The sequence below is a fragment of the Pristis pectinata genome, chromosome 2, assembly GCF_009764475.1.
Source record: "Pristis pectinata isolate sPriPec2 chromosome 2, sPriPec2.1.pri, whole genome shotgun sequence".
Lineage (NCBI taxonomy): Eukaryota > Metazoa > Chordata > Chondrichthyes > Rhinopristiformes > Pristidae > Pristis > Pristis pectinata.
The window spans coordinates 49551548-49573232 of record NC_067406.1 but is presented as its reverse complement, the minus strand read 5'-3'; the positions used below and the strand labels follow the sequence as shown (position 1 = coordinate 49573232).

Sequence of the window (21685 nt, the reverse complement as noted above, 5' to 3'; positions counted from 1 at the left end):
GCCCAACCCACTCATTTATCACCTTGATTTATGTACAGTGCTTGTTAAAACTTCTCATTCTCACTCCTCCCAGGTGTCATTGCTAGATTAAAGAGCCTTCAATTTTTTAAAGACACTGCTACAGATTGCACACAATGTCATTCATGACACTCCTCCCCCCTCCCTCCACACTCCTCAGTTTTGGCTGGACTCTAAGACGGTGCCAGCTGACCAGAGGCACAGATTGACGGGCGCAGATGAGAAAGGGCGGGGCTACTGCAGCAGATACGTGAGACGTGACTTGACGCCGTGCGTCTGCGGCGACGGAGCAGGTACGGCGCCAGCGCAGCGCCTGGGCTTTGATTGACACTTTACTGCGATCAAAAATGTAACAAAGCGAGTGTGAGGGGAGTTTGCTATCAAGTATGGACTTTTCGGGGAAGTTAGGAAGTTTGCTGTTCTTCTTGGGGACGTTTCTGTCTGCGGCCGGGATTGCTTGTGGGGGTAAGTAGTTGCAGCTCTGAAGTCATTAGAAGTACTTTTCCTGTGGGAATAATGCAGGCTTGTTTCATCAACCTTTGACTACTTCCCCTCTCAGTGACTTCTCATCAGTTGCGATATTTTCTCACAGAATGTATTTTAGAACTCGTGTCGTTGCAGTTTCTGTGCTGTTTACAAATCCCTTGCCCTGAGAGTTAAAACGTTAGCTTGCCATCAATTCTGTCAGTTATCTATAGTTTCAAAGGGGTAAGGACTATGTGGGATCAAAGCAATCGAATTTTTTAATTTTTTAAAAAATGGCAGAAAGCTTTGAAACATTAATATATATTGTTCGCTTGCATTATTTTAGAAACAAAAGTACAGTCGGAGCCCGTTTATCAAAAAAGAGAAATATTATGTTTTTTTTAATTGTTTAATGAAGCTTGAATCTTTACAAACGTGCATTTAAACGAGTAAGTCACTGGGAAAATATAAGTGCCGCTCCAATAAATCAACCATTCAAACCTCCTTCAGGGTCTTGACAGTACCTGCCTTGCAGTTAACTGTAATTTCATTAGCTTTCAGTCCTACGCATGTGGGCTTTTGGTTTCTGATATTTTCTGTTGCTTGATTGCATTTGAATTTTGGTGGAGTGATGACGATTTCAAATAATTTGTTTCTTAAAGCTGCATTTTATTTACTGGTCTTGCCGTGTACACGGACAAGTAGAATCGGGATTCTTGATGTGGAGTTTAGCATTTGGAGCAATTTGCTTGTCATTTCATCTTTTTTACAGCTGACTGGAGGTTAACTACTAAATAGTGCATTTTATTAAGAGGCATATCTTCCACACATACCAGATGATGAGTAAGATCAGAATTCTTGACAAGTGGAGAATAGCATTTGGAGTAATTTGCTGTCAGTCCAGTGTTTCACAGCTGACTGCAGGATTGGATTGCCACTGACCCTGTCAACCTTTCAGTTGTTATCACTTGTCAAATCTGCTGCAATTTGCTGATATTTTAAAAATCATTTTAGATATGCCATTGAACTAGACAGATTTTGAAGTATCACAAAACAATTTTGCAAATGTCATATTCATTTTCATTTACATATTCTATTCAATACACGCTGATCCTCTAGCCATAGATTTGTGCTTTACTGAGAAATTTAACAATCATATATTATCTTCCTGCCATCTTTCAAGATACCAGTGCTATTCTAAAAACAGAAAATGCTGGAAATGCTCAGCAGGTTAGGCAGCATCTGTGGAAAGGGAAAAACTTAATCTTTCACATTGGAGATCCACTGTCAGAAGCATGAAGGAGGAAAAAGGTAACTTTAAGTTGCAGAAAAGGTGGTAAGAAGATGGAGAGGTCAAAAGGAATATTTATGATAAGGTGAGACCAGGTCAAATGGCTTAATGCAGCAGTTAGATGATGATTATGCTTCTTTTTCTGTGTTATGTGTTCGTGCTAGACTATGCTAAGGGAGAGAGGGAAAAACTGAGCCAAAATCACAGATATATGACTTGCAGCAGAAATGGCCAAGTCTGATACAGACAGAAAAAGGGAGTTATCTAAAGTTAGAAAATTCAACATTGAGTTGCATGGGCGGCAATTTGCCGGAAGGAAAATGATGTATTGATCCTCAAACTTGCTTTCTGTCTCATTGCAACAGATCAGGAGCGCACGGAGTGCCCAAAGTGAGACGGAGAATTAAAGTGGCAGGCAACAGGAAGTTCAGGTTTACCCGTACAGAATGAACACGGGTGTTCTGCAAACTGATTCCTTTGCAATTTTCACCAGCAACAGCACCAAGCACACATTCCTCTCTTTCAGTATTTCAAAGGGACCATTCTCTTCGCAGTTCCCTTGTCTTCACAGACCCCACCAATCGCTCTGCATCATTTGACACTCCCCTACAACCAGAGGAGATGTCACACCTGTCCTTTTACCTCTTCTGACCAGCAGAGACCCAACCAGTCCTTCTAGGTGAAGTGTGGTTTACTTGCTCTTCATCCAGTGTGCTGCATTCGCTCTTCACAGTGTAACCTCCACGACGTTAGAAAAACCAAAGACATGTTTGGTGCAGTTTGTGGAGCACCTGCGTTCAATCTGCAGGAGAGATCCAGAATTCCTGGCCCGAAACGTCGACTGTTTATTTCCCTTCATAGATGCTACCTGACCTGCTGAGTTCCTCCAGCACTTTTTGTATATTGCTCCAGATTCCAGCATCTGCAGAATTTCTTGTGGCCCCAGAATTCCCTGTTGCCTGCATTTTAATTCTCCATCCCATTTCCAATCTGACCTTTCTGTCTGTGGCTTCCTGCACTCTTAGAAAGAAGCCCAAATCAAGCTTGAGGAATAACACCCTGTCTGGTCACATTCCAAACTCATTGATGAATTCTCCACCTTTAGGTAACTCACTTTTTCTGTCTGTTTCAGATCGAGCCACGTAAGCTGTAAGTCATCCATTTTTTTCCTGTCTTACTTTTTCCCTCTCCATTAAAATAGCCTGACCCACTGTATACCACAGCCCTGCCACTAGCAACATGTAATTTCTGACAAAGAAGCATAATCACCCTCTAACTGCCCCATTAACTAATTTGACCTGGTCTCATCCTAACATAGATCTTTTTTGTTATCTGCTGCCTTTCCTGTAACTTAAAAAAAAATATCTTTTTTTTAATCTTTGTCCCAGTTCTCTCAAAGGATCTCCAACCTGAAATGTTAACTCTGTTTCTCTTTCCACAGATGCTGCCTCACCCAAAACATAGAAAGTAAAACAGTACAGCACAGGAACAGGCCCTTTGGTCCATGGTGTTTGTGCCAACCATGATGCTAATTTAAACTAATCCCATCTGCCTGCACATGGTCTTTATCTCTCCATTCCCTGTCTGCTCATGTGCCTGTCTGAATGCCTCTTAAATGCTTCTATCGTATCTCCCTCCACCACCTCCCCTGCAGCAGTTCCAGGTACCTATTGTTCTGAGTTTAAAAAAAACTTGCCTTGCAAATCTCCTTTAAACGTTCCCCCTCTCACCTTAAAGCTATGCCCTCTGGTATTTGACATTTCCATCCTGAGAAAAAGATTCTACCTACCCTATATATGCCTCTCGTAATTTTATATACTTCTGTCAAGTCACCCCTCAGCCTCCAATGCTCCAGAGAAAGTAATCTAAGTTTGATCAACCTCTCCTTATAGCTCATGTTCTCCAATCCAGATGACATCCTGGTGAACCTCTTTTTTTGCACTTTCTCCAAAGCCTCCACATCTTGTGATGTGGAGACCAGAACTGCACAGACCTGCTGATTATTTCCAGTATTTTCTTCTTTTTACTTCAGATTTCCATCATCTGCAGATTGTTATTTTTTTACTAAAACTCTTTATTGTGATTAAAACAATAATTGGATTCTGTACTAAATATGCTTTGGAAAAGCTGGGTAGAAAGTTTCAACATCTTTGTGAAATTTTTCTTGGAAATGGATTTCACAGTTTGGGACTTTTGATATTTTCACAGATGATTTGGAGGACAAATGGATAGTTAAAACACAACAATACCTATTCATGTGTAACAAGGCAATGGGGAGAAAAATGATTAAAACACCATTGAGTGAGGCTTTGAAATTGATTGCATGGAGGCTAATCAATCAGCAGCCTTTCCAGCTAATTAACACATCCATTATGTTGAAAGGTCTCTAGTTCTGGCAATTAGCAGGGGTCATCTGGTGGAGGCAGCTTCTCAGAAGTTTATGAAAAACATGGGTACAAATCATTCAGACAGGCTTTCAAACTGAAAGCTGTGAGGATAAGTTAGGAGAACAACCTTGGATCCAATGGTACTACACCTGACTGAAGGATTTTTTTTGCAGAATCTTTTGGCTAACTCCATCAGTGTCATCTAGCCTGTGTCTCATAGTATCTTGCCAACTATTTTCTCAATCTGCAAAAGTATGCAAAATACACAAAGCATTTGGTTTAAATCATATGATTGGTATCGACCTCTTTTATGTTGTTGTGTAATCAGATAAATGAGAGGGAGTTGAGCAGCTGTACTTGTGTGACTGACAGACTGTGGTTAGATCTAAGTCTGCAACAATGGGCAGTGATCAGCCAAGAAACCAAATACAGTTTCTAGATGCCTTTTTTTTGACCTAAGATATCCAATTCTTTCCTGTTCTATTTTTGGCATGAGAGAAGTTGCATTTTTCTATTCAAACATTACATTTTAAATAGTCAATTGTTCACATTTCTATTAGTCCTATGATAACTAGCATGTAGACCTTTAGGGAAGACTGAGAATAATGGGGAAGAAAGTTGTGATTAAAATAGTAAGATGGAAACATAGAATAATTTTAAAAATGACACAAATTTTTGTTAAATCCAACAATAAATAAAATCTGAAGGAATGAAAATCCATATACATAAAAGTAAATTTTGTGTGTCAGGGAGGTTGTTTGGCAGTAAAATTTGTCACATTGCATTTGGATGCAAGTGAATTATTAACAATTGACAAACTTAGTTTGTCATCTACTAAGTGTGCTAACTTCATGCCTTTCATACTTAATCTATTGAAATGATTCTCAGACAGCAGAACTAGAGGTTCTTGAAAAGGTCCCCATCCAGTTTGGCTTTTGCTGAAGCAGGGGAGCTTGGACAGCAGCTTCTTGATTTGTTTAACTCTGTGTGCTGTCACTAGAATTTATTGATCAGTTTATTCTGTAATAACTTTAAAAGCTGATTGCCTCTTTGTTATTCCTGCCACAAAATATGGGCCATAATGTTGTTGTTACTTTGTAATACTCGTTCTCTGTTTTAATGAAATTGTTGGTGTACGTTTGTTAATTGCAGTGCCAGGCTTTAATGAAAAGGAAATCTGGGTTCATCTTAAAATGGGCTGTTCATTTGCTATGAGTACATTCCATGCTTAGACCAGTTTAATGTTTGGGGCAGTGGAGGGAAGAGGGGTGGGGGTCTTATTCACCAGGTTACTGTGTAGTTGGCTTTTTTTTAATAAGAGATTTGGGGATGCAAATGGCTCTGTTGGTTCTTTTCTTTTCAGTGAGGTGTTAAGTGAAAAATCTTTATCTCTGAAAGTACTAAAATATTGATGACATACTCTCTGTGGAGCCAGAATGATGTGGGTTCAAATTTCAAACATAAGTAGAACAGAAGCACATAAAAATTGTATGTGTAGGGACACTTCAGCACCAATAGACAGCTGCATTTTTGTAGTGCCATTCCTTGGGCAAGATATTAAACCGAGGGCCTCATAACTTTGTATAGATAGACATATTTATTTGAAAAGCACGGCAAGACTTTCTGTTGTCTGGGACAGTCTTCTTTGCTCTTAAAGTCTCACTATAATCAGATTAGGTAGTTATTCATCTCATTTATTGTCAATTAGACTTTGTATGCAAATTGCCTGATATATTTCCTGACATAAAGGCTGCATTTATGAGTTATGAAATTGATAAATCTATTCAAATAAAATTTTGGAACATTTGATTTTGAATTCGCATAATAGAAATGTAACTGTAATGCTTGCAGCTGCTTTACATTCTATGATGTGCGATAGGGTCTGTGGACTCAGTCATTCTATGGTATTTCCACTTGGAAGGCAGTATCTTAATGCATTTTACTTTTAAAAAGATTAGTACAGATGTGGAGTCTGAAGGAAGATGTTTTAAGATTATTAACAAGCATTTAAATTTGAAATATAAATTAAGACAATTATATTTTATATTAAAGGAAGTTTTGACATTTAATTGAGGATTTTAATTGCCTAAGTACTTTAATTTTATTTAAAATTTTCCAATGAAGTATAAGATTTCCAAGATTAACAGTAGGCTATGTGGTAATTGCCAAAACAAAACATTTCTATGTTGCTGCCATGATGTAAATAAGAGGTAGACTACTTTTTTAATGCTGTCAACCCTGCCATCAAGACTAACATCTATAGTAATATAGCAACATTTCAATGAATGTTACTCACCCTAGTCAATTGCATTCCATAGATAATAGGCCCATTGTCGCACTAACAGAAACATGTGTTATTCAATTGAGTGTTCCATTATCCTTGCCAATATTTGTTATAACATTTGATAATATCATCTGTACTCTTCAGTGTGCCTTGTTTAAAGGAGTTAATATGAAAGTTATGAATGAAGAGGGTAATTCAACCCATCTTAATTCAACCTTACAACATTTCAGCACCCAAATATTAAATCATTCCAAAGCTTTTACCTCCACTATTTTATAAATCTATACCTTTGCCAAGAAACTGAATTGCAAAGCTCTTTTCTTCAGCACAATGCAATTGAAAATCAATTTCAGCTGGAATAAATCATATCTCTGATCATTTTTGGGCTGTATCACATCAATTGAAAAATTCGTCCTTGTACTTCCTGTTGTGAGACACTCCTGCACCTCCAACATGAATCAGGATGTGGCGGATAATGTCATTCTCTGTGCAATACACCATTGTATTTGGACCGTGTTGATTGGCCCCGAGCAGTTGGATGTTCCCAGGACAACTAGCTTAGTCCTATAGTGCTGAACAGTGAAATTCCACCTTCACTGAACTGCAGCTCTCGCCTCTTTTCTCCACCCCCCCCCCCACCCCCCAACATCCCTGATCTCCTGCCTTCTCCCACTCTATAATATTGTGTTCCCTGCCCTTTTGCAGTTGACCCACCCACGTCCTCCTCCATACCAGCCTCTGCTTTGATCTCTCTCCCCTTCTCTTCTCTCCCACAGCATAATACCAGCCTTATTTATCTCTCCACCACTCCCCCCCCCCCCCCCCCCCCCCGAAATTCCATGTTGGCCTCCTGGATTCCATCTTGCCATGTGTTGGGCTCTAGTGCCCCTGCCCCATTCCTGGCTACAGGTCCAACCAGGCCTGTTACTGACTGCCTTCATCCAGACTATTGGCACCATTTGGCATCCGAGCAGGTACAACTGAACTTTGATGTGATGAGGCAATGAGCAAATGGTCCTTGTCCCACCTCGTCAATGATATTCCAGTGTACAATTTAGGGTGCACTGGAATTTATAGGCATGTACATTGACCATTGTTTTAGTTTGCTTTCCAGGCTGTTAGTCTGAAGTTTGACTTTTACAGCTTATTCTTTAAAGTAATATTCTAGGTTATCTCTTATATCTCCATGCTTTCTTATACACGTCTATAATTTGAACTGAACAAAAATGCAGAAATAGATCTGTTGTCCAACCCCTTTTGTAAAGAAAACCTAACTAAATAATAAAAGTAAACTTGACAGCAAAGAAATATGGGTTAATGTAAATAAATTAGGCTTCCAGGAAAAGAGGCAATTCACCTGGACCTCTCCAGTTTAGTCTATTCCGTGTGTCCTCCCCTATGTTGGAGGAAACAAATACAGATTGGTAGAGCACTTTGCAAAACATCTTCATTCAGTCTGCAAGGGTGATCCTGAGCTTCCAGTTGTCGGTCACTTTAATTCTTCAATTCACTTCCACTCGGACCTCTGTCTTTGGTCCCTTGCACTGTTCCAAAGAAGCCCAATGTAAGTTTGAGGAACAGTATCTCATTTTCTGATGTGGCATATTGTCCCCGCACAGTGGCATAGCAGGTGGTGCTGCTGCCTCATGGCTCTCTCAGCACTGTCTCCTTGTGACCATGCAGGTTTCCTCTGCTCTGGTTTACTCTCTTGTTCCAAGGACTTGTTGTTTGGTAGGCACTTTGGCTACTACAGACTACCCCTAGTGCAGGTGGTGATGGGAGAATTGGGTTGTGGTGATGGGCATGTGTCAGAAAAATAACGGGGGGGAATGGGATTGATGGGAATACCTTGAGAGGCAGAATAAACTCAATGAGCTGAATGACCTCCTCTGATCTCAAAAGAAAATGTGAGAAAATGTAAAATATGAGATTATAGTCTTCAGGATTTAACCGTGAGTTCACCAATTTCAGATAAGCCTTGCTTGCCTATATAAGGACTGGCTAGTTCTTCTGATGGAAGGCCATCAACTTGAAACATAACTCTTTTTTTCAATCTGCAAATGCTAGTTGACCCACTGAGATATTTCCAGCATTTTCTCTTATTTAAGATGTTTATATACAGGCTTGTACCTGTTTTACTGCTCAGGATGTGTTCCCAGGAACGAGCGTCGTGGTGGATCCGTGCTAAAAGGGGTCATTGCAGATTTTAATCATAGAGAGAGATGTGTGACTGCCAGCGTTGCTGTTCTGGGAACCTGGTGTGAATCCCTGCCCTTTGCTGGTGCTCTCATATTAATGAAGTGTCCACAGTTTGGTGTGGTATGACTGCCTGTGGTGGCTGATGTTTAACAGCTAAAACAAGAGATGCATCCACTTAGTGTTGAGCTGTGGGAATTAGGGCTGGTCCCTAACTGGTATGTTGAATGCAGGCCACTGTTGGGGACTGGCAGTGGCTGCTCCAGGTGTTGACAGATTGCCTGGATACAACAATTTCTCACTTCCTGTTGTATGTGATGGAATTTGCTCTCTGAGCTCGTACCATAGCAAAATCTTAGGGGTGGGAGAGTCGTGCAGCCAAACAGAGAGGATCAGACAGTAGCTTCCATCACCTCCGACAGGCTGCACCACTCCTTCTAGGCCTCTGAACACCAGCACTGGTAGGCACCACATTAGGCTGTGGGTGATTCGTTGCTGCGGGAGCAACCATCAAAGGCAGGGTTTCACGCTAGGTTGCCAGCAGAATAGTTAACCGTGCGTAGCATTTTTTAAAGTGTGGGTGGGGTAGGGCAACATACAAGTGAGTGTTCAAATGGAAGCAACAAGATGATGGACAGTGAGATCTTGGAGTGCAAGTTCATAGCTCTCTGAAAGTGGCAACACATAGATAGTTTAGTAAAGAAGGCATATGGCATACTTGCCTTTATTGGTTAGGGCATTGGGTATAAAAGTTGGCTGTACAAAAGCAGCTGTATAAAACTTTGGTTAGGCCACATTCGGAGTATTGTGTGCAGTTTTGGTTGCTGCGTTACAGGAAGGATGTGGAAGCTTTGGAGAGTGTGCAAAATAGGTTCACTAGGATGTTGCCTGGATTAGAGAGGATTAGCTATAAAGAGAGGTTGGACAGTCTTGGATTGTTTTCTCTGGAGTGTCAGTGGCTGAGGGGAGACCTAATAGAAGTTTATAAAATTATTAGAGGCATAGATAGGGTAGATAGTCAGAGCTATTTCCCCTAGATGGAAATGTCAAATACTAGAGGGCATAGGTTTAAGGTGAGAGGGGGAAAGTTTAAAGGAGATTTGCGAGGCATGTTTTTTTACGCAGAGTGGAGCATGCCTGGAACACACTGTCAGGGAAGATGGTGGAAGCAATTGTGATAGCAATTTACACAAACGTGAACAGGCAGGGCAAAGAAGGATATGGACCATGCGCAGGCAGATGGGTTTAGTTTAAGTTGGCATCCTGTTCGGCACAGGCACCATGGGCCAAAGGACTGTTCCTGTGCTGTGCTGTTCTATGAATCAGTTTTCTGCAGGATAGCACTAAGCAGGGTAATAATTTGTTATAATTTGCACTTGATTCCTGACTGAAAAGTAGAAATGGTGAAGCCAAATCAGTGTCTCAAAAAATTCTGATCATAGGAAGCAATAGTTTATAAAACCAATGGAAATGTTTATCAAGTTTTATTTAATTATCCATGTTATCATATTTTGGCATTATTAAGTTATTATACAGAAAATCTGTGCTAAAAGAAATACACCCATTTAAACAACTGCTGTTGCTGCAAGTTAATCATAAGTCTGAAGTAAAAAATGCGTTTTACAATTCCTTACCTCATAACTAGTAAGCATACTTTTTGCCTGAACATGTTGTTTACATTCCAAGAGGGAAGATGTATTTTTCAGTCATGTAATTTTATCTTTAACTTTTCAATCAAGTACACTTAATCTAAAATATTGTGTCTAGACCTAGTATAGTCTTGTTGAGAATGACTTAATATATATGGGCATTGCGGTACATTAAGTTTTGGGGTACTGGAGCATTGGTGGAACAGAAGCGTATATTGGAACTATAAAATTCTCAAGCTAGAGAAGACTGAGACTTATGGATGCAAAAAATAAGAACAGTTGTACTGTGTAGGGACAATTTTAGGGAGAAGTATATTCAGACGAAAGTATATTAATCCAAAATAATTATTTTGAGCATAAGAATAGAAACAGCTTGTTTCAATTATATAGAGCCCTGGTGAGACTGTATCTGGAATATTTTGAACAGGTTTACCAAAGGATGGATAAACTTGTGCAAGAAGGATATACTTGTGCCATAAGTGTGAAGTGGTTCATTTTGGTAGGTCAAGCATGTTGGCGGAATATAGTATTAATGGTAGGAATCTTGGCAGTGTGGAGGATCAGAGAGATCTTGGGGTCCGAGTCCATAGGACGCTCAAAGCGGCTGCGTAGGTTGACTCTGTGATTAAGAAGGCATATGGTGTATTGTCCTTCATCAATCGGAGAATTGAATTTAGGAGTCGAGAGGTATTGTTGCAGCTATATAGGACCCTGGTCAGACCCCACTTGGAGTGTTGTGCTCAGTTCTGGTCGCCTCACTACAGGAAAGATGTGGAAGCCATAGAGAGGGTACAGAGGAGATCTACAAGGATGCTGCCTGGAATGCGGAGCATGCCTTATGAAAGCAGGCTGAGGGAACTCGGCCTTTTCTCCTTGGAGTGACAGAGGATGAGGGGGGAACCTGATAGAGGTGTATAAGGTGATGAGAGGTATTGATCGGTAGATAGTCAGAGGCTTTTCCCCAGGGCTGAATGGTGGCCACGAGAGGACATAGGTTTAAGGTGCTGGGAAGTAGATATAGAAGAGATGTCAGGGGTAAGTTTTTTTACTCAGAGTAGTGAGTGCGTGGAATGGGCTTTGGGAAACAGTGGTGGAGGCTGATACGATAGGGTCTTTCAAGACACTGTTAGATAGGTACGTGGAGCTGAATAAAATAGAGGGTTATGGGTAAGCCTAGTAATTTCTAGGGTAGAGACATGTTCGGCACAGCTTTGTGGGCTGAAGGTCCTGAATTGTGCTGTAGTTTTTCTATGTTTCTAAGGAATGCAGTAAAGGAGATGGCGAGTCTCTTGGATAATGAGAGGTTGATGGAGGTCTCAAAGTTAAGGGCTGGTCTTTTGGAGATGAGGAGAAATTTCTTTACCTAGAGGATAAAGAACCTATGGAATTCTCTGCCATGATGGTTCTGGAGGCTCAGCACTGAGTATATTCAAGATGGTGGTTACTAGATTTTTAGATGTAACACAATCAAGGGATAAAGGGTTAGTGCTGGAAAATGGTTCTGCAGTAAGAGATCAGCCTCTATTTTATGGAATGGTAGAACAGGCGTGGGTGCTAAAGGACCTACTCTTGTTTCTGTTTCTAATGTTCTTATGGGAGATATCATTAAGAGTGACCAAAAGGTTGGTAAATAGTGGTGGGAGGTTGGGGGGTGGGGTTTAAGAAGTGAAAAGGCACAAACAGCTTTAGAAAAGAGTCAGGATCCTCAGTGGCAGAAAGCGTGACTCTGCTCATTTATGTGGCCAAGAGAAGTCAACTGCATGAGGCCAGTGAGAGTAGAAAGAATTTTGTGGGATATATAGATGAAAAGAGGGAAAACTATGGCAGGATCTGTACAGGTCTGCAAAGAACGATTGCCATCTAAGTACTAATTAATGAACTTTAAGCTTCTCTCTTCAGCCCCTCTCCTTCCCTCTCCCACCTCTCTTCCTTGCCTAGAAATTGTCCTTCCCTGGAAAAGGTGGGTTGAACTGGTTATGAGTGGTAGGCCAGTGCTTGCTTTATGCAAAATTTGAATGCCCACATGTTCCCTGGCAGAGGACAGAGTCTTATGTGGGTTGGCAGTGGCAATTTAAAGCTTCAGTCTGAAATGGGTGAGGAACCTCAAAGAGTCGGTTGGGATATTTGGGATTGGATGTGTACATGCTTAGCTGCTGCAACCAGATGGGGGAAGTGGTCACAATCAAGTGGTGGGAAGTTTGGGGTTGTGATTGGATTTTCGGTGGGGTATTGTGGGGGTGAATCAGAGTGGTAGTCTGTGAATAGTGCTGTGAGGTCTGAAGGAGACCTGCAACAAGAGGTAAAAGTAAAGACAATATAACACCAATCTCTAGGTGGTTCCAAGCTTGGACTGAGTCTCACTGAAGCAGGCGTCACATTTGTTGGAAATGTTTCTGCTTGAATGACCCGGGATGTCCACTAATTTCATTTGAACCAATGAATCTTGTGTATCTGGAATCTATGTGTGCATTGTATGTCATTCAACATCAATGAATATATTTGGGCTCCTCTCTGGACAATCTTGCCAGTAACCTTGAGGACTCTGAAGCAGTTTAGTAACCTACACAAAACGCACAGTACAGTAAAATTTTGATAATCTGCTGTCTGACTGTTCAGAAATTCCGATTGTTCAGCATCTGGCTCACGAGCCCTCTTTCCTCTGCTCCCTTTAATCTCACCAAAGCTCTGGTTCCTGTGCTCCTTTTAAACTTGATGGCTTTACAAGAAAATTTATTATACCATTGTGCAACATTTTTTAAAAAAAGGTGAAGTAAGTGTGTTGAAGTATTATTTGGAACAACATTCATTAGTCTGGAAGATCCACCAGTCCTGTAAAACTCAGGACCCCAACATGCTGGATTAACAGAGTTTTACTGTAATAATTACTGGGAGGGATATTCCAATCAAATTCTATTATATAGCACACAAATGTTGGACAGAAGGTTTGGCACTGCAAACATTTGGCTAGAGACAGCCAGGATGGAGGATGAAATTGCTGGAAGGTGAACAGAATTTGTGTAGGTTACAGAAACAATGGTCTTGATGGAAATGGGGGAAATTGTGATTCATTTTGACTAGGAGCTGTTTGACAGTACAGTGCCAGTGGAGAGATTAAGAGAATCAATGGTAAGTCTGGCCTAAACATTATTTTGTAAAGTCGTAACATAACTGTCCAAATCTATATTCTATTCTCCGACCTATGAAGGTGAACAGCCATTTGCTGCCTTCATCACCCTATTTTCCTGTGTTGTCACTTTCAGGGAACTATGGATTTGAACCCCAAGTCCCTCTGTTCATCAACATTCCTTAGTACTCCATTTACAGTATATGTCCTAGCCTTATTTGACTTCCCAAACAGCATCACCTTGCACTTATCAGGATTGAATTCCATCTGCCAATGCTCGCCACCCCCTCCCTACTTTCCATCTGATCCATATCCTGCTGTAGCCTCAGACAACCTTCCATGCTACCCCACAACACCGCCAATATTTGTGTTTTCCACAGAGACCACTCTCTCATGACTCTCTGGTTTATTCGTTCCTACCTCCCCATCCCTAGGCACTTTCTCCTGCAACTGTAGGAGATGCAACACTTGCCCCTACACCTCCTCCCTCACCAGCGTTCAGGGACCCAAACAGCCAGTCCAGGTCAGACAAAGATTCACATGTACCTTCTCCAACATTGGCTGCTGCATTCGGTGCTCTCGATGTGGCCTCCTCTACAATGGTAAGACCAAGCGTAGACGAAGTGACCATTTGCGGAACATCTATGCTGTGTCTGCAGTGGCCATCCTGACCTCCCAGTTGCATGCCATATCAACTCCCCTTCCCATTCCCACACAGACCTGTCAGTCTGCTCCCTTCTCCACTGTCAGGGTGAGGCCAAATGCAAAGTAGAAAAACAGTACCTCAAACTCCACCTGGGTAGTCCACAACCCACTGGTATGAGTATTGAATTTTCCAATTTCAGGTAGCCCATACTTCCTATGCTTCTTTCTCCCCCACCCCCCTTTCCAGTTTCACCTTGTAACCCAGTTTCATTCCCCTCCCCCACCTGGTTCCATCTGCCCATCATCCTTCCCTTTATCTGGTTCCACATCACCTTCCTTATCAAATTCCAGCATCTGCAGCTTCTTATGTTTCCACTTATCACCTTCCAGCCTCTGCCACCATCCTCCCCTTCCCTTCCTCCCTCCTCGCCTGGTTCCATCTGCCCATCATCACCCACCTCACCTAGTTCCATTTATCACCTGCCAGTCCCTGTCCCACCCCTCCCCCTCACCTCTTTACACTAGCTCTCTCCCCTCTACACTCTCATCCTGATGCAGGTTCTCAATCTGAAACACTGACTATCCCTTTGTCTCCACAGATGCTGCCTGCCCCTCTGAGTTCCTTCAGCAGTTTGTTTTTTGCTTTTGGAGTCTCTTGTGTCTCCAACTAACGAATTGTTCATCCTACATTCATGTTCATATCACAAACACAAAGGTCCTAGTGCTGATCCCTGCACTAAATCGGTGCTTAGCTATCTCTCACTATTTTTAAAAGTGATAATCGCTGGCGCACAGTTACTTTGTTTGATGATTCAAATTCTGCCAATATTTGCCGGGAAAAAAAAATTAAGGCTTCAATCGTGCCCTTCTAATCCAGCATTATTAAATGACTTTTCTGGAGCGGATTCTCAGTGGAAGCAATAGTTAAAAACATTAACTGGGTTTGTATTGAGATTGCAGAAGCTTGGATTTGTAAGACACATCATACATTTGGAGGTAATATTAACCTAATTGATTGGGCTTCTTGATTAACCCATAGAATTGGTTGAGGTTACACCCAACCTTTAAAGTGTTTATCCTAAAATGTATTAATTATGATTATCATTTTCATGAAGAAAATTTTTAAGTTTCTCTTTTACTGAAGTTGGACTAGTGCAAATAAGTAGTTGTTAATATAAGTGCCAAATCCATAGTTTTTATCACTATAGTTTGGGCAAGGAAGAATTTCTTAATAGATGTGTAGATGTTGGAAATATTTGATAAGTCAGGCAGCACCTCTGGAGAGAGAAAAGGGAGGATATGTTTCACATCAGTGGAATTTCATTCAGACTGGGAGATGTTCAGTTAGAATAAGCATTAAGCTGAAGAAAATAGGAATGTTACAGCAGAGAACTCAGATAAGGGGTCTATGATGGCACAGGAGAAATTAAAGATAAGAGGATCGATAACGCTAGGTGAAAGTGCATGGTAAAGGGGTTGCTAAATAAGAGTCATTCTAGAGAAGGTGTAACTGGGATCACTGTAGAATTATTCCACCTTAGAATAATTATCTAAATGAACAGAAGAAGGAAACTGAATGCTGGAAATGTGAAATGCAAAAGCTGGGAATAGACTGTAAAACCATAAGATATAGGAGCAGAATTAGGCCATTCGGCCCATCGAGACTGCTCTACCATTCAATTTTGGCTGATTTTTTTTTCAACTCAATCCCATTCTCCTGCCTTCTCCCCAGAATCCTTAATCCCTTTATCAATCAAGAATTTATCAATCTCTGCCTTAAATACACCCAATGACTTGGCCTGCACAGCCCTCTGTGGCAATGAATTCCACTGATTCGCCACCCTCTCACTTAAGAAATTCCTCCTCATTTCAGTGTTAGAGGGATGTCCCTTTATTCTGAAGCTGTGCCCTCAGATCCTAGACTCCTACTAATGGAAACATCCTCTCCTACTAGTGGAAACATCCTCTCCATGTCCACTCTATCCATGCCTTTCAGTATCGTATGACATTGTTGAACTTGGTTTTAAGTCTTTAAGGCTGTAATGTTGCCAGTTAGAACATGAGCTGTTTTACCAATTTATTTTGAGTTTTGTTGGAATAGTATAGGGCACTGAAGACAAGCTTCTGGAAGCTCTATCTTATTTTCAGACTGAACGGAAGTGTTCTTCAAGGTTTTCACTCAATCCGATTTGGTTTCCTCTTTATAAGGAAACTACATTGTGAGCAGCTAACACAATACATTAAACCTGGAAGTAGTAGAAGTAAATTACTGCTTCACCTGAGGAGTGTATTTGGGGCAATCCATCCACTGGTTTCACAGTAAGGTGCTGTGTGAACAGGGGAAATAGATATAGATGGAGTGAGATTTAGGCAGGTGGGATATGTACATATTTTATCTCAAAATACCTCCATATGTATCATTAAGACAAAGGTGTAACCCATTTTTTGATCCAGTTTCTCATCATTCTTGCTGTTGAACCAAAAACAAAATCCTGTTGTGACAGCCTCCAGTCAATTATTAGAGCTTTTAATTTGCAGTTTCTTGTATCAAACAAAATTCTTTAAACTCACTTGATTCCCCTACTTTTTCATCAAGTAAGAATACTGTAATGATAACGTACCATGCAATGTTTTTATTTGTTGAAAACCTGTGCTTAGATGAGGCCATTTTTCTAACTTAGGCTGATAAGTAATAAGCATGTTGATGCAATCACAAAGAAGGCACGCCAGTGACTCTACTTTGTTGGGAGTTTGAGGAGATTCGGTACGTCAAAGACATTTTTAACATTATTTCAAACGTATTGAAGATTGATTTACAACCTCACCCTATCACTGCAATTTTTGGATTACCAAGGATAGAGTCTGGCCATTTACCTGCTTCCGCTAAACGTATGATTGCTTTTGTTACCTTAATGGCCAAATGATCCATTTTGCTTAAATGGAAGGATCCAATACCCCCTACTACTTTTCAATGGTTTTCTCAAACTATATCATGTTTAAACTTGGAAAAAATTAGGAGTGGTACTGTTGATCCTTCACTTAAATTTGAAGATATTTGGAGTCCATTTATTCAATATTTTCACATGATGTAGATCCCCTTTCAATAACTTTCCAACTTAGAGGAATGGAGTTGACAACATAATATTGCTCTGTTTTTACTGAGAAATTTTAGCCCAGTTTTTTTTTTGTTGTTTGTTTTTTTTTTGAAATTTTTCTGTTTAGTTTATATTGTTTATAATTTTTCTTCTTGATTTGGGTTTTTTTCTTTAATTTATATAATAAATCTTTTTCTTTCCTTTTATATTATATTCATTTACTAAGAGATAGTTGGATCTACAGATTTTTTTTTTATATTTTGTTGTTCTTTATGATTATCTATGCCATGATTGTTATCCTGATCTCTCTGTATTACATGTATAAATATTGATGCTATATATCAATCGGTATTAATTTGAAAACTAATAAAAAGATTGAAAAAGAAAGAGATTCAGTACGTCACCAAAGACTTCTACAAATTTCTATAGATGTATGGTGGAGAGCATTCTGACTGGTGGCATCACCACCTAGTATGGAGGCTCCAATGCACAGGATCATAAGAGGCTGCAAAGGGTTGTAGACTCAGCCAGCTCCATCATGGGCACAACCCTCCCCACCATCAAGGACATCTTCCAGAGGCAGTGACTCAAGAAGGTGGCATCCCTCACCATCTGGGACATGCCCCCTTCTCATTACTGCCATCAGGGAGGAGGTACTGGAGCCTGAAGACTCGCACTCAATGATTCAGAAACAGCTTCTTCCCCTCTGCCATCAGATTTCTGAATGGTCCATGAACACTACCTCATTATTCCCTTTTTATCACACTATTTATTTGTTTTGCAATTTATAGTAATTTTATGTCCTTGCACTACACTGCTGCTGCAAAACAACAAATTTCACATCACCTAAGTCATTGATAATAAACCTGCTTCTGATTCTCATTTCTGATTTGTGTCACACAACCAACATGAGTGTGCTAGGGCTTTTCTCTTTGGAGAGAAGGAAGATGAGAGTGACTTGATAGAGGTCTACAAGATGATAAGAGGCATAGATCCAGTGGACAGTCAGAGACTTTTCCCCAGGGCAACAATGGCTAATACGAGGGGGCATAATTTTAAGGTGATTGGAGGAAGATATAGGGGGTATGTCAGGGGTAGGTTTTTTACACAGAGTGTGGTGGGTGCATGGAATGCACTGCCGGCAGAGGTTATCGGGCAGATACATTAGGGATATTTAAGAGACTCTTAAATAGACACATGAATGATAGAGAAATGGAGGGCTATGTGGGAAGGAAGGGTTAGCTAGATTTTAGAGCAGGATAAGATGTCGGCACAACATTGTGGGCCGAAGGGCCTGTACTGTGCTGTTATGTTCTATCTCCAATATGAGAGCTTAACCACCATTCCTGACCATTCAGTGACATTAACGTTGGATCTCCCAGCATCAATGTTCTAAAGGTGCCATCGAGGAGAAACCCAATTGAGCCATCACATAAATAGAGCAGGTCACAGTTGGGCACTCTGCAGTGAGTGTCTCATCTCTTGGCTCCCAAAGCCTCTCCTCAACTACTTGGCTGGATGTAAAGCTGCAACAAAGCACAATGATCTCCCCAGAAGACCGGACAAAACAATCTTGCACTGTGGATGCAATGTATATCACTTCTGCACCTCCCAAGCTGGCAACTTCTTTTACGCAGAAAGACAAGACCTTGGGACCGTGGGAAAAACACAGTCCCTATGCACAGTCACTTCCATACACCATTCCTTCATCGCTGGGCCAAGATCTTAGAACACAGTCTTGTATATATACTTATAGGCCACTCTATTTGCATTGGCCAAGGTTTGCCAAAAGAGAATATTTGGTCATTATCACGCCACTATGGCGGTTTGATGTCCAGAAACTTAGTGTTAATGTGGCTCAATGGATAGTACTCTAACTTCTTGGTATGAAATTTGTAGATTCACGTTCAACCGTAGGGACACAAACATAGAATTTGTGCTAGAACATTAAAGTGGAGTGTTCCATTATCATATCTTCTCTCCTTTGGAGAAAAAGTCAAACCAAAAATCTGTCTGCCCTCTTGAGCGCATGTGTAATCACTATTGTAATGCTGTTTAAAGGACACTGCACTGCTCAAATTAACTACTACATTCTGATATTATAATAGCGACTTGAACTTTTTTTTAAATATTCATTCCCTTGTCTGTGTTTAGTGGTAAAATCAGCATTTATCCTCCTTCCCTAATTGGTCTTTGAGCTAAGATCAACAATCGTGATCTTACCTCCTGACCATATATGAACCTTTTTCTATTTGGCTTGATGTCATATGTGGTGCGTGACAGGGATTAGTGCCGGGAGCAGGACTTTTTACAGTTTATATACATGACTTGGATAAAGGCACTAAAAGTGTGGTTGTTAAATTTGTTGATGATACAAAAATAGATGGGAAAATAAGTTGTGAAGAGGTCATTTGGAGGCTGAAAGGAATGTAGATAGGTTGTGAGTGGACAAGGACCTGGTAAATGAAGTGTAATATGGAAAATGTGCAATCGTTCAATCTGACCAGGAAAAATAAAGAAGCATAGTTTTCAAATGGTGAGAGATTGCAGAGCTCTGAGATGCTGAGGGATGTGGGTGTTCTGGAGTATGATTTGCAAAAGGGTAGAATACAGGTACTGCAAGTAATTGGGTAAGTTAACGGAATGTTACCATTTATTGCTAGGGAAATTGAATGCAAAATGTCAGGAAGTTATTCTTGTTAGGATATTGGTGAGACCACATCTGGAGAACTATACACGATATTGGTCTCCTTGTTTGAGAAAGGATGTAAATGTACTGGATCAGTTCAGAGAATGTTTACTGGACTATGTTGGACAAGCTGGGCTTGTGTCTGCTGAAATTTATAAAAGTGAGAGGGGACTTGATGGAAACTTTCAAGATCTTGAGAGGTCTTGGCTGGGCAGATTTGGAGAGGATATTTCCTGTTGTGAGAAGATGGTAGATATTGAGTCTTTGAATATTTTTAAGGCAGACGTAGATGCTTGAAAAGTAATGGGGTGAAAGAATTGAAATTACAATCAGATCAGCCATGATCTTGTTAAATGGCAGATTAGACTTGAGAGGTTTCTGCTACTCCTAAATCAGATGTTTGTTTGTGGCTTTAAAGACCCAGACCTGTCACTGGACATACACGATTTCTTTGGCCTTCAATGTGCATGGCCTGTATGATATTGCACAACCCCTTGGTACCCCATGCATGAATACATTTCCCAGCAACATGCCCACCAACAAAACTTTTGCTAGTCAACTGTGAGCTGTTTGACTCTATTCTAAATTACAAAATGAATAATTAATCCATTGGTTGTAATGTCTTTACAAAATGATAAAGAAATGCTCCATATTTCTGTATAAGTGTAGTTTTTCTGGGATACTCTAGCAAGTATTTGTGCTCGTCATTCTTTTAAAAATGGCTTTTAAGTATTTATTTATTATGTATGAGAGCATACTTGCTCATTGTTTAACTGGTAAAGTAGATCAAATCTATCTCAATGGATCTCTGCCCTGTAATCGGCATGTGGAGAAGGGTTAGCTCTTAATGATGAAAATGTGAGAGTACATTTCTCTAATATATAAAGTAGAAAAGTTAATTAATTCTAAAGGCATCATTAATTTATTATAGTATTAACCACCATTAACATAGATTTTATTAGCGTAATTACTCCAGCTTTCTTTTAGAATGTCATATTGAATCGGTTCCATATGCTTTCTCAATTTCAGCAGTGCTTGTAAAGTCAGTATTTATTCTTCTTAAGAAGGTGGTGATGAACAGCTAGATGTTAGATAGGGAGCTATCAACTTTTTGAGATGATAGCAATGAATATGGTGTTTGTATTAAATCCACAGAGCATTTCCTTGTATCTCAGGCAGGCCTTGCAGCTAAGGTGAAAAACTCGATGCTGGAGGAACTCAGCAGGCCAGGCAGCATCTATGGAGAAAAGCAGGCAGTCAACGTAGGGTCCTGACCTGAAATGTTCACCGCCTGCTTTTCTCCACGGATGCTGCCTGGCCCACAGTTCCTCCAGCATCATAGTGTTTTTCATCTAGATTCCAGCATCGGCAGTCCTTGTTTCCCTTGCAGCTAAGACGTGGCAAAGTGCATTAACGACCTGAATGCATGGTGCTGAGCATTGCAATAGTAGGTAGTATTAGCCTTCAAAGCACTGCCCCCAAAGTTGGGGCTACTCCTGCATAAAAGTTAGAATTAAATATTTTTTTGAAATTACTTTTATTACGGTGAGTTGAACTGCGGGTTGTCTAAGTTTTAACTCAAGCAAAGCCTTTTGTTGCATTTAATGGCTCACAAGATGTTTTTCTTTAATTTTAGCATCTTTTTTTGGAGAGAGCTATGTGCATCTTAAGATAGCAGAGACCTCTAGAAAGTCATCATTAAGTTTACAATTTCAAACCTCAAGATCAAGTGGACTACTCTTCCTTGTGGCAGGGGAAACAGATTACTGGTTGGTGGAGCTCCAGGCTGGCCGTGTACAGGTATGTTGATGGAGAGAAGGTGGAGTAGTGTTTTAAAGGTTC

At 40.5% G+C, this 21685-nt stretch overlaps 1 protein-coding gene across 1 annotated transcript in view; it reads left to right on the top strand.

The window, feature by feature from the left end:
• The first annotated feature begins 336 nt into the window (after positions 1–336).
• Positions 337–21685, top strand: part of LOC127586450 (chondroitin sulfate proteoglycan 4-like) — a 68470-nt gene continuing 47121 nt past the window's right edge. Inside the window, exons 1-2 of the mRNA XM_052044426.1 lie at positions 337–483; positions 21480–21643. Of these exons, the coding sequence (XP_051900386.1) occupies positions 405–483; positions 21480–21643 (243 nt within the window). The 5' untranslated portion in view covers positions 337–404. The remainder of the gene's footprint in view (positions 484–21479; positions 21644–21685) is intronic.